The sequence below is a fragment of the Hemibagrus wyckioides genome, linkage group LG29, assembly GCF_019097595.1.
Source record: "Hemibagrus wyckioides isolate EC202008001 linkage group LG29, SWU_Hwy_1.0, whole genome shotgun sequence".
Classification (NCBI taxonomy): domain Eukaryota; kingdom Metazoa; phylum Chordata; class Actinopteri; order Siluriformes; family Bagridae; genus Hemibagrus; species Hemibagrus wyckioides.
The window spans coordinates 19,407,805-19,420,231 of record NC_080738.1 but is presented as its reverse complement, the minus strand read 5'-3'; the positions used below and the strand labels follow the sequence as shown (position 1 = coordinate 19,420,231).

The following is a 12,427-nucleotide window of genomic DNA, read 5'->3' as shown; positions in this document are numbered from 1 at the left end:
AAACCTATGGAGCTTCACCTACAGTATAAACCCTGAGGGCCTCAGACTCCTGCATTAAGTGAGAGAATATTACAGGCTGAGGTCATGCAGTAGTTTTGTAATAACACTGTTTTTTTCTGTGTAAATAAAATACTTGCTCTGTCACGCTCTCTCTCTCTCTCTCTCTTTATCTGTGATCTCATCTTCTGAAACTCAATTGCATGTTGTTGTGGCTCGCTTCAAAAGAGGTGTGTATTCTGCTTCTTTTATGAAACTCATTGGAAATGAAAAAAGACAAACCACGAAAACAAAGAAGTGAAATTTGTGCTAAAAAACAACAACCCAAAGCAGTACCTGATCTCTGAAGGAAAGACTGGATAAACCTGGACCAAATAGAATGAAAGATTCAGAGTCTAATCCACTTAAAGAGTCTCTCCACCCCATGACCCTCCATCCAGTTCCTCTTGTTCTCTTCTTGTGAACTGAACTCATTAACTAGTTCTCTAGGTAATATTAGCTGACTACAGTTTTGTGTTCCTCCTTACAGAACCCTGGATATTCTGCTGCAGTGTCTTCATCACTTCCAGACACACAGGTTTTTGTTCACAGAAACATTTGATATCTGAGTTGTATTGATTTGTGGATAACAGGAAATGGAGAGATGGTGCATTAGGTTCTCCAGCACAATAGGAATCACAGAGGAAGTAAAAAGTGCCTGTGAGATCTTGAATAATCAGCTGATGTTCTACATAAATACTGACATCTCTTCATTAACCCCCTCTTTATAAAGCACAGAAACATGAACTGAACCATTAAGAAAGAAAAGAAATGACAAACAGTGACATTTGTTATAGTTGCTGCAGAAACTTGTGGTTGGTTCAGTGTTCAGCTCTCCGTCTCTCACACAGTAAAGGGGAAGTGGTGATGGACCACCAGGCTGCAAAAATCACCAGCTTTGTTCTTTAACACGAGACCTGTGAAGTTCTGAACTTTCTTCTGAAGTGATCAATCTCTTCATTCTACACAAAGTCTTCGTCTTTATTCAGAACTGATGGAGTCATTTCTTTTCTCATTACACTTGTTTAAAAAATGAAGCGTGATCAGACATTACATAACAAGTATTTTATTAAATGTTTTAATCATCAGCATGATATTTCAGGTTACAAGTACAGACTGAAGTGAAGTTGACACGTTACCTGTATGTAATGTAACGTCTACCTGAGGGTGAAAATCTTTAACTCTAGACAGGAATCCAGTCCAGTGTTGAACTTCCTACAACAGACTCCATAAATAATTACTGACAGTGATTACTGACAATCATTAAATCCTAATAAACACCAAATATTTATATAAAATAGAAATGTAAAAGTATGTTATACACACTGACACATAAATGCTGCTGATTCAGAGCATCTTTTTGCTCATTGCTAACGACTTCAAAGTCTTTGTTAATTGATTGATTTGATAAAGACTTCTGACATGGTGTAAACGAACTTTACAGGAAAAGCTCAAACCCGGTTATTTTAATCGTTTAATCTCTGTGGTGTGTTTTATCTGGGTCAGAGCTCTTGTAGATTCTTTTTATTTCGAGGTCTTCATGACACAAACAACACTTCAGTTCAGGAACAATACAGTCACCAGGTTAAAAACAGAGAAATGTAAGAACAGACGTTTAAGGAACACTTCATTAATGCTGTTATTGTGTATCAGTGTTTGAACTAACACACACAAACACAAAGCCCTGTAATAATCACAGTCAGAACTGCTCTTGGGTTTAGTCACACTGCAAAATTCACAACGACTTATGTGGAGCGTTTCTCACAGCTGATTTAAATTTACATGGAAAATGAGCATCAGTTCATTTTATATGCAAATTACCACAAGAATAAAAAAAATCTTTAGTTTCTAATGCAGACTGATGACTAGATGTGAGACACTGAAGCCCTGAACACTTACCTTCTTCTACATCATACAAGCTGCTTTTACTGTAGAGTTCAAAAGAATTTCAGAAAGAGTTTCAGTGTTTGCACTTGTTCACACACAAACACACACACACACACACACACACTTTCTGTAAATGGTGTATCCTGGTGTGAATGGAGGTGGATCCAGATCTAAGGAACATCAGGCATGAACTGGGAACACAATCTGGATGGAACACACACACACACACACACACACACACACTTATTCACACATTGGGGCAAATTGTCACTGCACTTAGTATAAAAAGTTAAATGCATTCCTGCTGCAAAATCCAGTCGTCCTAGTGATGTGCTGCCAGTGTCCACTGGTCAGATTTATGTGATCTGTTATTGCTGTTTATTTTAATACTGGAGTACAGAGGCATGGCACAGCTCTGAAACTGTAAAATAGAAATTAAATGAGTTCAGGATGAGAATATTAACAGTTTAGATCAGCTAATTATTTATGAAATGCATCACGTGACATCAGATAACAATTACAAGCCAATTGCAATGTTCAGTGTCCTGAACTGTTCTTTTAAATACAAAACATATATTTATACATTTAACACTGGTAGAAGATTACATAATTATAAACCACTTAAAATATATTATTAATAATTATTATTGTCTTTTCCTATTATCCCATATGAGATCCAGCAGTAAATCCATGTGAAAACAGCTAAAAAGGTGTTGAACCCCGAGCTGAGGGGAGAGTGTGTAGTGAGCATGTTCACACTGAACAGGAGGAGCTCCAGCGGGTTAATGGATGTGAGCCAGAAAAGACGCTAAGCTAACAGCATCGGAAACGTGTGTACAGCAGAAACTTTTATCATGGATCTGATCTGAAATTGGTATTAAATTCTTCTCTGACACTGATGTTCAGGACGACGGGAAAATGTTTGTGTGAGAAACGCTTACTATGGATTATGAAAATGGTGAATATTTTAGCAGGAAACAGGATTCTCCGGTGTCTTCACCTCCTATTGTGCTGTAAGTTTACTCCTTTATTGTACAACACAACACACTGGAGCTGGAAATATAAAGAGTCTTACACAAGAATTCAGGAGGAAAGAGTAGAGTGGATATTTAGCTGGTGTGTTGGATAGAATGAATTTTCCTCAGTGTTGAGCTGAACAGTGATACAGCAGTTTAGAGCTGTGTGTTAATGAGTCCAATGAAAAGATCACATTTCACATCACTTTAACTTTTCAATTAAAACATTAACCTTTGTTTAGTTTGTATTACAGACTCTGAATAAATACTAAACCTTCATTATTATTATCACTGGTCTGGATTTTATAAACACATCTGTTATAACTTTAGAGGGTTGTGTTGTTTACTTTTAATGTATTTAAGGAACAACAAGCTTAGGAAACACTCCTGTACCTTAAATAGAGTTTAGAGTGATATCTAGAAGTTCACATTAAGGTACTGAAGGTGTTTTCTGGATGGTATCAGTCCAGTGACTGGGAAAGGTCCAGTTTAATACCTTTTTATCATTTGCAATTAAGATTAAATAATAAAAGTGCATGGTGTAATAGAATCATTATGCTGATTTGTGATGATGTTTTCCACTCTGATGACTTCACCCTTCTCTAAAATCAGCAATTATATAAAAACTGGAGCATCTGATTCATGAAAACTAGACACAAATGATCCAGCATCAATTTTATATTGATTTTTTTTCAGTGGAAATCCTTTTTTTCCTTAAATAAAGATAACTCTAAATGTACAAAGTCTTGCAAAAGTTTTCAGCCCCCTCAGAACTGATCAGATTTGTCAGAATTACAAATAATGAATGATTCTTCCTCTCAGTATTTTTACTGCACTCCTGTTCTATAGTCAATTTCCAGTAAAAATGAATTATTGATGTCCAAGTATCTCAAAGCTCAGATGAAAGATATTCTCTTAACAATGAAATATTTCACCTGAAATTGACTTCATTTAAACAGCTTCAATTCTGATAAAAAATCACTTTTATTGAAGTGCCATTGAAGACACAGTCTGTATGAATGAGGTGAAAATGAAGTAAGGAGATTTCTAAGAAAATTAAAGATAATGTAATAGATATTCAGGATGGAACAGGGTGTAAAATTATATCCAGTTGGTTGGACATCCCATTGAGGTCAGTATTGAGGAAGTGGAAGCTGCATCCACATCACCTACACAAACACTACCTAGATAATGACTGGTGATGGAAGCCACAGTGAGGCCAACAGTCACCCTGAAGGAGTTACAGAGTAGAGCGTCTGAGAATGGAGTGAAGCTGCACCACACCTTTACAAGAGCTCTGTGTAGCTCAGGACTGTGTGGGAGACACGGCTAAAAACAAACCAGTTACTCAAGAAGAGCTGTATGAAAGCACAACAGTGACCCAGTGAAGATGTGGGTTTTATTGTGATGAGGCAATGATCTAAATACTGTATTCAGGTTCTGTGTGTGGTGTGACCCTGATTAACACCAATCTCTATAGTAACATATGGTGGTGGCAGCATCATGCTCTGGGAAAGCTTTTCATTCTGGGAGAAATTAATGAAAGAATGATTTCTGACAAAAGAACCTGCTTTCATCTGCTAAGAATAACCCAGAAATTTGTCCCAAAATAAATAATGAATTTCCACATTGTAAATGTAGTAAAGTTTACTTTAAGTGCTGATTGGTTTGGAATAAAAATACAGACTGGAACAATATGTGAGTTATTTATAAATGAAATCTTGTGAGATTTAAGGGGGTGAATACTTCTTCAAGGCACTGCATATTATAACATCCTGTATCTGGTTTTAGATGAACTACTGCAGTAAATAATAATATATTTTCTACAGAATATATCAGATTCCCTGAAATGTAAAGTTTCTGCATTTTGAAGTTGAAAGCAGCATCAACTGAAATCACAGATCTGTATCACAGTGTAGATTTAATGGACTGTATGTGATGATGATGTGATGATGTTTGTGAGTGAAATGATGAAGCTGAAGCTGTGATGCAGGTTTACTGTGTGAAGCTGGAGACGAGACGGTCACACTGCAGGAAGTGGAAGGAACCACTATAACTCTCCATACTGGGATAACTGGAATTCAGAGTGATGCTCAGATTGTGTGGTTTTATGGACCTGAGAAAGCAGAGGAAAAGATATTGAACAGTCAGGTGTTTAAAGGAGAAACTGTTACAGAAATCAGTGAGAGAGTTAAAGAGAGACTGCAGCTGGACAGAATCAGTGGAGCTTTAACCATCAGGAACATCAGCAGAAACGATTCTGGAGTTTATTTATTACACGTCATCGCTGGACGTCTCTCATCTAGGACTTTCAGTGTCAGTGTTTATGGTGAGTAAAAGTGTTTCATGTCTCCTTCATGTCCATGTTCAATCTCATAACTTCATAATTAATGAAAAGGCCAATCAGAGCTGAGTGAAAAATAATGTTTACAGATAAATCTGCTCTGAAATAATAATAATGTTATAATAACAGAGGATGGTGAAGGAATGAGTAACATTTGGTGATAAATGCAGGATAAAAGTTTTGTATTAATGGCAATCGAAAATTTGTAGCTGTTAGTGAGAGCATGGTCTGAAAAAGTTGTAGACAAAATAATGACAGAGAAATTCATTTTCCAAAACAAACAGGAAAAATAGAAACTGGAATGGAACTAAAAGAGGAACAAAAGGCTCAGAAATGCATGAGAACAATCAACAAGGTTTCACATGGAGGACTAATTAAAGTGAAACACAGGTACAAGACAATGGTGGGACCGGTCATGCTGTATGGTTTAGAGGCAGTGTCACTGAGGAAGACACAGGAGTCAGAGCTGGAGGTAGCAGAGCTGAAGATGTTGAGGTTCTCTTTGGGAGTGAGACGGTTGGACAGGATTAGGAACGAGTACATCAGAGGGACGGCTCATGTTGGACGTTTGGGGGACAAAGTTAGGGAGGACAGATTAAGATGGTTTGGACATGTCCAGAGGAGGGAGAGTGAGTATATTGGTAGGAGAATGTTGGACATGGAGCTGCCAGGCAGGAGGAAAAGAGGAAGGCCAAAGAGGAGGAATATGGATGTAATAAATGAGGAGATGAAGCTAGTGGGTGTAAGTGTTGATGGTGCAGAAGATCAGGATAGGTGGAGAGAGATGATTTGCTGTGGAGACCCCTGAAGGGAAAAGCCAAAAGAAGAAGAAGAAGAATTAAAGTGAAACACAGAAGAGGTAAACACATCAATCAATCAACCAATGACGTGTCAGAGGGGCGGAGACAGCTCTGAAACCTAAACAAACACATGGAAAAGTAAACAGAAAGCAGTACCTGCTGATGTACAGAGAGGTGAAATGTGACAGAGAGACTGTTTATAACTGTTCTATAGATATTCACATTAACTGTAACTACACTGGGATAAAATTATGGTGTTTTATTTATTTTTAAATTAGAAAATTGTAATGTTTGACAAATAGCTGAGGTATAAGAGAAGTAACACACTTTAGGACATGCAGATTTAGGAAATTAATCAACACTAGGGATGATAACAGTAACACACACACACACACAGTGTTTATAGTATAATAGTTAGATTGTGTTGCTTTAAAAGAATTGTAAAGCTGTTATTTCTAATCCTTTCTATTATAATCTGTGTTTCTGTTTCTTAGCTCCAGTATCAGCTCCAGTAATAAGAAATCAAAGAGGACACCGAAGTGTGATTTCCACAGAGCCGTGTTTCCTCCTGTGCTCTGTGGAGAATGGAGAAGATGTGAATTTATCCTGGTACAGAGAGAATGAGAGAATCTCCACCACCAGTAACACAGATCTCAGTGTTCCCCTCAATCTCTCACTTCAACTACACCATGACAAGAACACTAACACTTACATCTGTGTGTCTGCAAACCCTGTCAGCTATAAAACATCTTCTCTCAGCATCACACAGCTCTGTTATCACACCTCAGGTACGTCAGTGACTCCAAACTCTCATCACTTTATATAGAAGAGAATCATGAATATTCATGATGGAGAGAGACAGAGGTGACTGAAGATCTAAAATAAATTCATTCCTGATGATCTGGTTAAAGAAAAGTCAGTGATTTAAATGTTTATGTGTGAAAGTCTCAGTGAGATTTATTCAGTGACCACAACATCATTCAGTGGAGTCGATATCACCAATACTGTGAAACAGTACATGGAGGATTCACATTTCACTGACTGCCATGGAATATTAATCCAGTGTAGCATCATGTTACAGGTTTCTCATGGATTTGAGGCAGGAATCTAAATAACATGAGCTTCATCTGTGTCTGATGGAGAGCTGCTGATATGACCAGAAAACATCTCTATTGTCATTAATTAAACCACAGGACACTTTTCTGAGTTATTGTGAGAATCACAACATCCTTTTATTTCATTCATCTACTTTTTATTGTAACAGTTACATTTAAACAATTTTGCAATAGAATTTTCTTTTACATTTTGTTTTACTGCTAATTCTGTTTTCATGGCAGAACTAAAAAAACTAAATATTACTTTCTTCAAGTTTTAATGAAATATTTTGGTCATATCACTCAGCTCTATGTCTGTGTCATATAGAGGAAATAATTTAACTACATTTATAATTATATCATAATCTTTACAGGTAAAACTAAAGATTCCCATTCGCTGCTTCCTGCCCTGATATCTGCTGGACTTTTCATATTATTGATAATATTATTAACTCTGGGGTTTTGGCTGAAAAAGAAAAAGCACCAAGGCAAGTGATGATCTTTCTGTTCATGTATTAGTTCAGTGTTTAGATTTATTAAGTACAGTAACATTTAATCTGATTTGTTTGTGTTTATTTTCAGAAAAATCTGAGGAACTGACTTACGCTGATGTGAATATTAAAGCTCACACTGCAGAGAGAGATAAAGAGGTAAACTTCTGAAGAAAAGGATTTGCTATAAAATTCACAGGAGTGATAAAGTGATAAAGTCTCCCCCTGATTCAGATACTGAAATCTACTGCTGTGTCTTACAGGAAGAAAACTCCACAGTAACGGATGGTGAAGTGGAGAGAGACTCTGTGGTGTATTCACATGTGATGAGATCCAAATAATTCAACACATCTCTATATCCTTCTCGCTATTTAAATTGTTTTTTTTAGCATAAATCTTCACATTTTTTGTTATATAAACCATTTTCAGTGTGTAGATTCTGTACAATAACATTAAAGCGTGAGTTCAGTTAAGTTTCGATGTTTCAGTCAATATTTCAGTGGAGAGCTTGATGTGATTACAGGAAGTAGATTTCAGAGTGGGTTAACTGAGTCCTGTCTGAACGAGTGTTTCTGTTTGTTAAACCTGGTTTTGTTTCGTCTCAGACGTATTTACAAACTCATTAATCTCTTTGAACTGAGCGGTGCTGAGAAATCCTCTAACAGTTAGGGCGTGTCTTCAGGGATCAGTGTCTAATAGTTCAACATTTACATGCTCTGACTAGCAGAATTAAAGTGAGCAAAGAACCAAGTGTTAAAAAGTTCAAGCTAAAAAACGAGTTTCAGCGAATCATCAGTTTCAGTTTTCCAGCTGTTTCTCAGTGTTTACGCTTCTCACATTACAGCTGTATTGTTCAGATCAGATCCAGGATACAGAGCTCTGTGTTAGAGGTGTGTGTGGGACTGGTTTCTCAACCCGACTCCCACCTGCTCCTGATTCTGACTAAACCCCGCCCAGTTACACTGTTTTGTGACTAAACCCCACCCACTTACGCAGTTATTACTTTCTATTATTATTGTTCCACTGTTCTGCCCTGGTTCTGTTTCCAAAATAGACATAAATCAGTCATTTCATCCACAGGATCCCTGACCAGGATAAGGTGTGTAGTGCAGATGAATGAATAAATGCAGTAAATGCTATATTTAGAGTTAAAGCACAGAAATAGAAGAGAAATAACAGACACACTGCAGAGTAAAGCAGAAAAACCCTGAAAACACAACATCAGCCTGTTAAAGCTCCTGACTGAGAGAGAGACAGATCTAGAAGATAAAGATGTTAGTGTTGTGGTTTATTTGCTCTTCAGATTAACACGTTTACTGTAGTTCCTGAAAAACCTGATAGTCTGATCTTCTTCCTGGAACACAGTTTGTTCTGGTTTAGTGTGTGTAGCTCTAACAAACAGCTTCATAACAGTAAAGGACAGACAATGTGGGATAAGAGAGATGTGTGCAGTGTGTTTTTTGCTTTTTTAATAAAAATGTAAACGTGTAAATTCCCCTTTTATTATTTTTGCTTTATGGCCATTAAAAGGCTGAACTTCTGCCCAATTTGGGGAGGTTTAATTAAATTAAACTAAAAACCAGTAAGACTGTAAAGTTCTTCTCATTAAATGACAATAAGTCCATTCTGGTTTATTTCAGTGATAATATAAACACACATGGACACACAGCAGGTCATCAGTTCATCACTACTTTAGTTTGTTCATTTTCACCCACAGAGATCTGTCCTGTCCTGGTTTTAAAGGGCGTTGTCCTTCAATTAAATTATAAATGATGAATATTACACACAACTCTGCCCTCTGCTGTTCATATACAGTACTGTACAAAAGTCTACACACTTCATTTTTTGTAGAAATGTGTTTATTTAATGTGTTCTGCATTAATGAGTGAGAAAAAAAGAAAAACAACTAGGTTTTATTACTTATACAAACAAATTTTAATAAAAACATCTTAGATGTGTTCAGTAATAAGAGTAAATTTCATTAAATACAGAACTGATCCTGGTTTAAAGCCTTCACCTGATTTACTTTATTGCTGTTTTCTGCCATTTATTTCATTTTGTTTAACATTTTATTATATTTGAGGACTTTTGCACAGTACTGTACAGTCTATTAATGTTACAGAGATAAAAGTTAAGAAATATTTTTAACCTCTTAAACAACAACCCTGTTCTTTTACTGTCACCTGAATAAATATTTCTTCATATAAACTGTTTTTATTAAACCATAAACCAAGAACTGATCTCCCAGAGCTTTTACCAGGATCTACAGCTGATATTTCCTACAACACTTTCACATCACTTAGACTTTAACTTTTCCTTTCTTAATATCAGTTACAACAATAATTTATCATGTCATTTATAAGATATTAATATTCACTAGTTTTCTGCTTTAATCACAGAATCATAAAGAGATAAAGTCTCAGGAGTTTTTCCCAGTGTATAATTATCTCTAAAGTAGCTTTGTGAAATAAAACAAAATAATCTCAATAAATAAGAAACTGTTCAGGTATCAGGTATTACACATGTATATTATTATGAGGATGTTCTATTTCATCTCTGTACATTTATATAGAGCATTAAACAGTTTAAAGAAGGTGAATAATGTGATTTTCTGTGAGAAGAGAAAGTTAATGTAAACAGTTTCTCCTACCGTAAAGATCTCAGTAAAGCCTCCAGGTCCGACGATAACGATGTCCTTTCGAATCACATCCATGTGAGGACACTGATGTCTAAATGGTCAACAATTAGCATTGTTCTGTAGCGGACAATCAGGTTTCAGGAATGTTTCAAGTGGTTTATCAACATTACTTTCATTCTCTTGTTATTACTGAGAAAACTCTCGGACCTTCACGAGCCGCCGCCTGCATTCTTCAAAATGGTGGACAGGACGGAAGCGAATAGTTTTTGTCTCCGCACGGGGCGGTGTGATTACCGTGACGAAGACGTGACGATGACACTGACGATTTCAAGCTTATTTACATGAAAGGATCCGAATCCTTTACATACTGAAGACATTAGACATTATCGATGGTGAATCACAGAGTCCTACCTGTCTAGAAACTTCCTGCAGGTAAATCAGTTCTCTTTCAGAAGCCTGAGTGTAAAACCAGGAAGATGTTTCACCACATCACACAGGAAACATCCTGGACATTTTAAAGCACTTGACCAGTTACAGATATTCTGAAAGTAAAGATGGAATTTCAGGATTATAAATGTTTATTTTATTTTTGTTAAAACTATGAGCAGTGTGACAGACAGTCCTGAGCTCAGAACAGACAAGGAAAAGGTCACTGTCCTGATCATTTCCATAGATTTGTTTACTGGATCATGTGGGGGATAAAACTGGCATTCAGTATAAAACAATGACTTATTCACTTCCCCTTTCTCTCATTTAACACTTTCATAATGGAGAGGGTTTTATATCACTGATGTTTCATCATTATCTTTAATATGATGAATAAAATGTTTTAGAAAGTATTATTTCTGAACATTATTTGGAACAGGTGCAGTAGATACAGAACATCCTACAGAGTGGTTTTATCAGTTTTCCACACTAGGGGACGTGCTGTTATAGGAAAATAATCAACTATATTGTGGTATCAGTAACACTTTATTTTACTGTAACAGCAGTACACACACACACACACACACACACACACACAGTGTTTATTCACCATCTGTTCATTACCTGTTTATTTTTAATCAAGTTTCATTTATTTATGAATATAATATTCCTGTTCTTGTCTTCTGGCTGCTGCACATTTTGGGTTTTATTCATGTTTAAAATAAAGGATTTTCATCTGAAGGTTGTTTATTTCTGTATGGTCAGGAATCGACTTTAATTCATCCTGAAATCTCCACATCACAGGAGAGAGAGAGTTCATGTTGTTGTGATCTGGAGTGTTTTCACTGTGAGATTTGAGTTCCAGGAACAGTGTGTGTATAAAACACACAATAAAGGAAGTGTGTACACTATCAGAGGAAATGTTTATGCTAAAATGATGTTCATCTGCTGGTTACATTATTAAAACCTAATAAATGCCATACTTTCAATCAACAGTGTCAGTAAAGAGCTGTTGCTTGTGTACATTATTTATTTTATTTAATCACTCAAAATTTAATATAGAATTAGACGAATTAAAACATTGAATGTAGAACAGATTTAAAGTTAAAGTAGAAATTTCATTTTAAAAGTTACCTGCTGTATATCCACTGAGTTCCAGACGGCTATTAAATGAAACAATGACACGGGTTTCAGTCGTAACCATTAAGTGACGTCTGCACTGATTGTTCTGAAGAAGAAAATCAGGTCTCAGGTTTCTAAAAATGACCTTCAGCATGTTTCTATTCTTTTGTACTGAGGTGTAGATTTACAAATGGCTCTGTACACAAGTCAAACCTGTATGATGTTAATTGTTATCTAAAATAACCTACTTTGTGTAAACAATAAAAAAATTTATGCATATTATTGCTCAAACTATTATAAAAATATTTTATTTGTTTTTATTTTCTTACCACAGAAATGTACAGGTTTTGATCAGGCATATTAACTATGTAGCCTTCATTATCATCCATGTGAAGTCCTCTTTACTTCAAGACTTTATTGTTCAGTACAATGAGACCGAAAAGTCCACAAACTCTGTATTTATAAATGTATTTTTCTTTCATAACATTTTCTTTAATATAATTTCCTGTCTTTCCTACATACACAAAATCCTGGATTATTACTAAAATATAATTTGAATCATAAAAATAAAAA

The 12,427-nt window shown here is 35.9% G+C and overlaps 1 protein-coding gene and 1 long non-coding RNA gene across 2 annotated transcripts; one reads left to right on the top strand and one right to left on the bottom strand.

Annotated features, from left to right (window-relative positions):
* Positions 1–1,086: 1,086 nt before the first annotated feature.
* Positions 1,087–10,641, bottom strand: LOC131349307 (uncharacterized). The gene is made up of 2 exons (XR_009204061.1): positions 10,319–10,641; positions 1,087–5,055 (listed from the first exon to the last, which is right to left on the bottom strand). It is a non-coding gene; the product is annotated as an uncharacterized LOC131349307 (long non-coding RNA).
* LOC131349304 (natural killer cell receptor 2B4-like) lies at positions 2,806–9,209 on the top strand. The gene is made up of 6 exons (XM_058384898.1): positions 2,806–2,936; positions 4,933–5,268; positions 6,578–6,871; positions 7,552–7,665; positions 7,760–7,827; positions 7,932–9,209. The coding sequence occupies exons 1-6, from the start codon at positions 2,822–2,824 to the stop codon at positions 8,007–8,009; spliced, it is 1,005 nt and encodes a 334-aa protein (XP_058240881.1). The 5' UTR covers positions 2,806–2,821; the 3' UTR covers positions 8,010–9,209.
* Positions 10,642–12,427: the final 1,786 nt, after the last annotated feature.

Coding starts and splice junctions, on each gene's coding strand:
- LOC131349304 (XM_058384898.1), top strand. CDS start 2,822: ATGTTCAGGACGACGGGAAAATGTTTGTGTGAGAAACGCTTACTATGG. Junction 2,937..4,932: donor TCTTCACCTCCTATTGTGCT/GTAAGTTTACTC, acceptor GCTGTGATGCAG/GTTTACTGTGTGAAGCTGGA. Junction 7,666..7,759: donor GAAAAAGAAAAAGCACCAAG/GCAAGTGATGAT, acceptor GTTTATTTTCAG/AAAAATCTGAGGAACTGACT.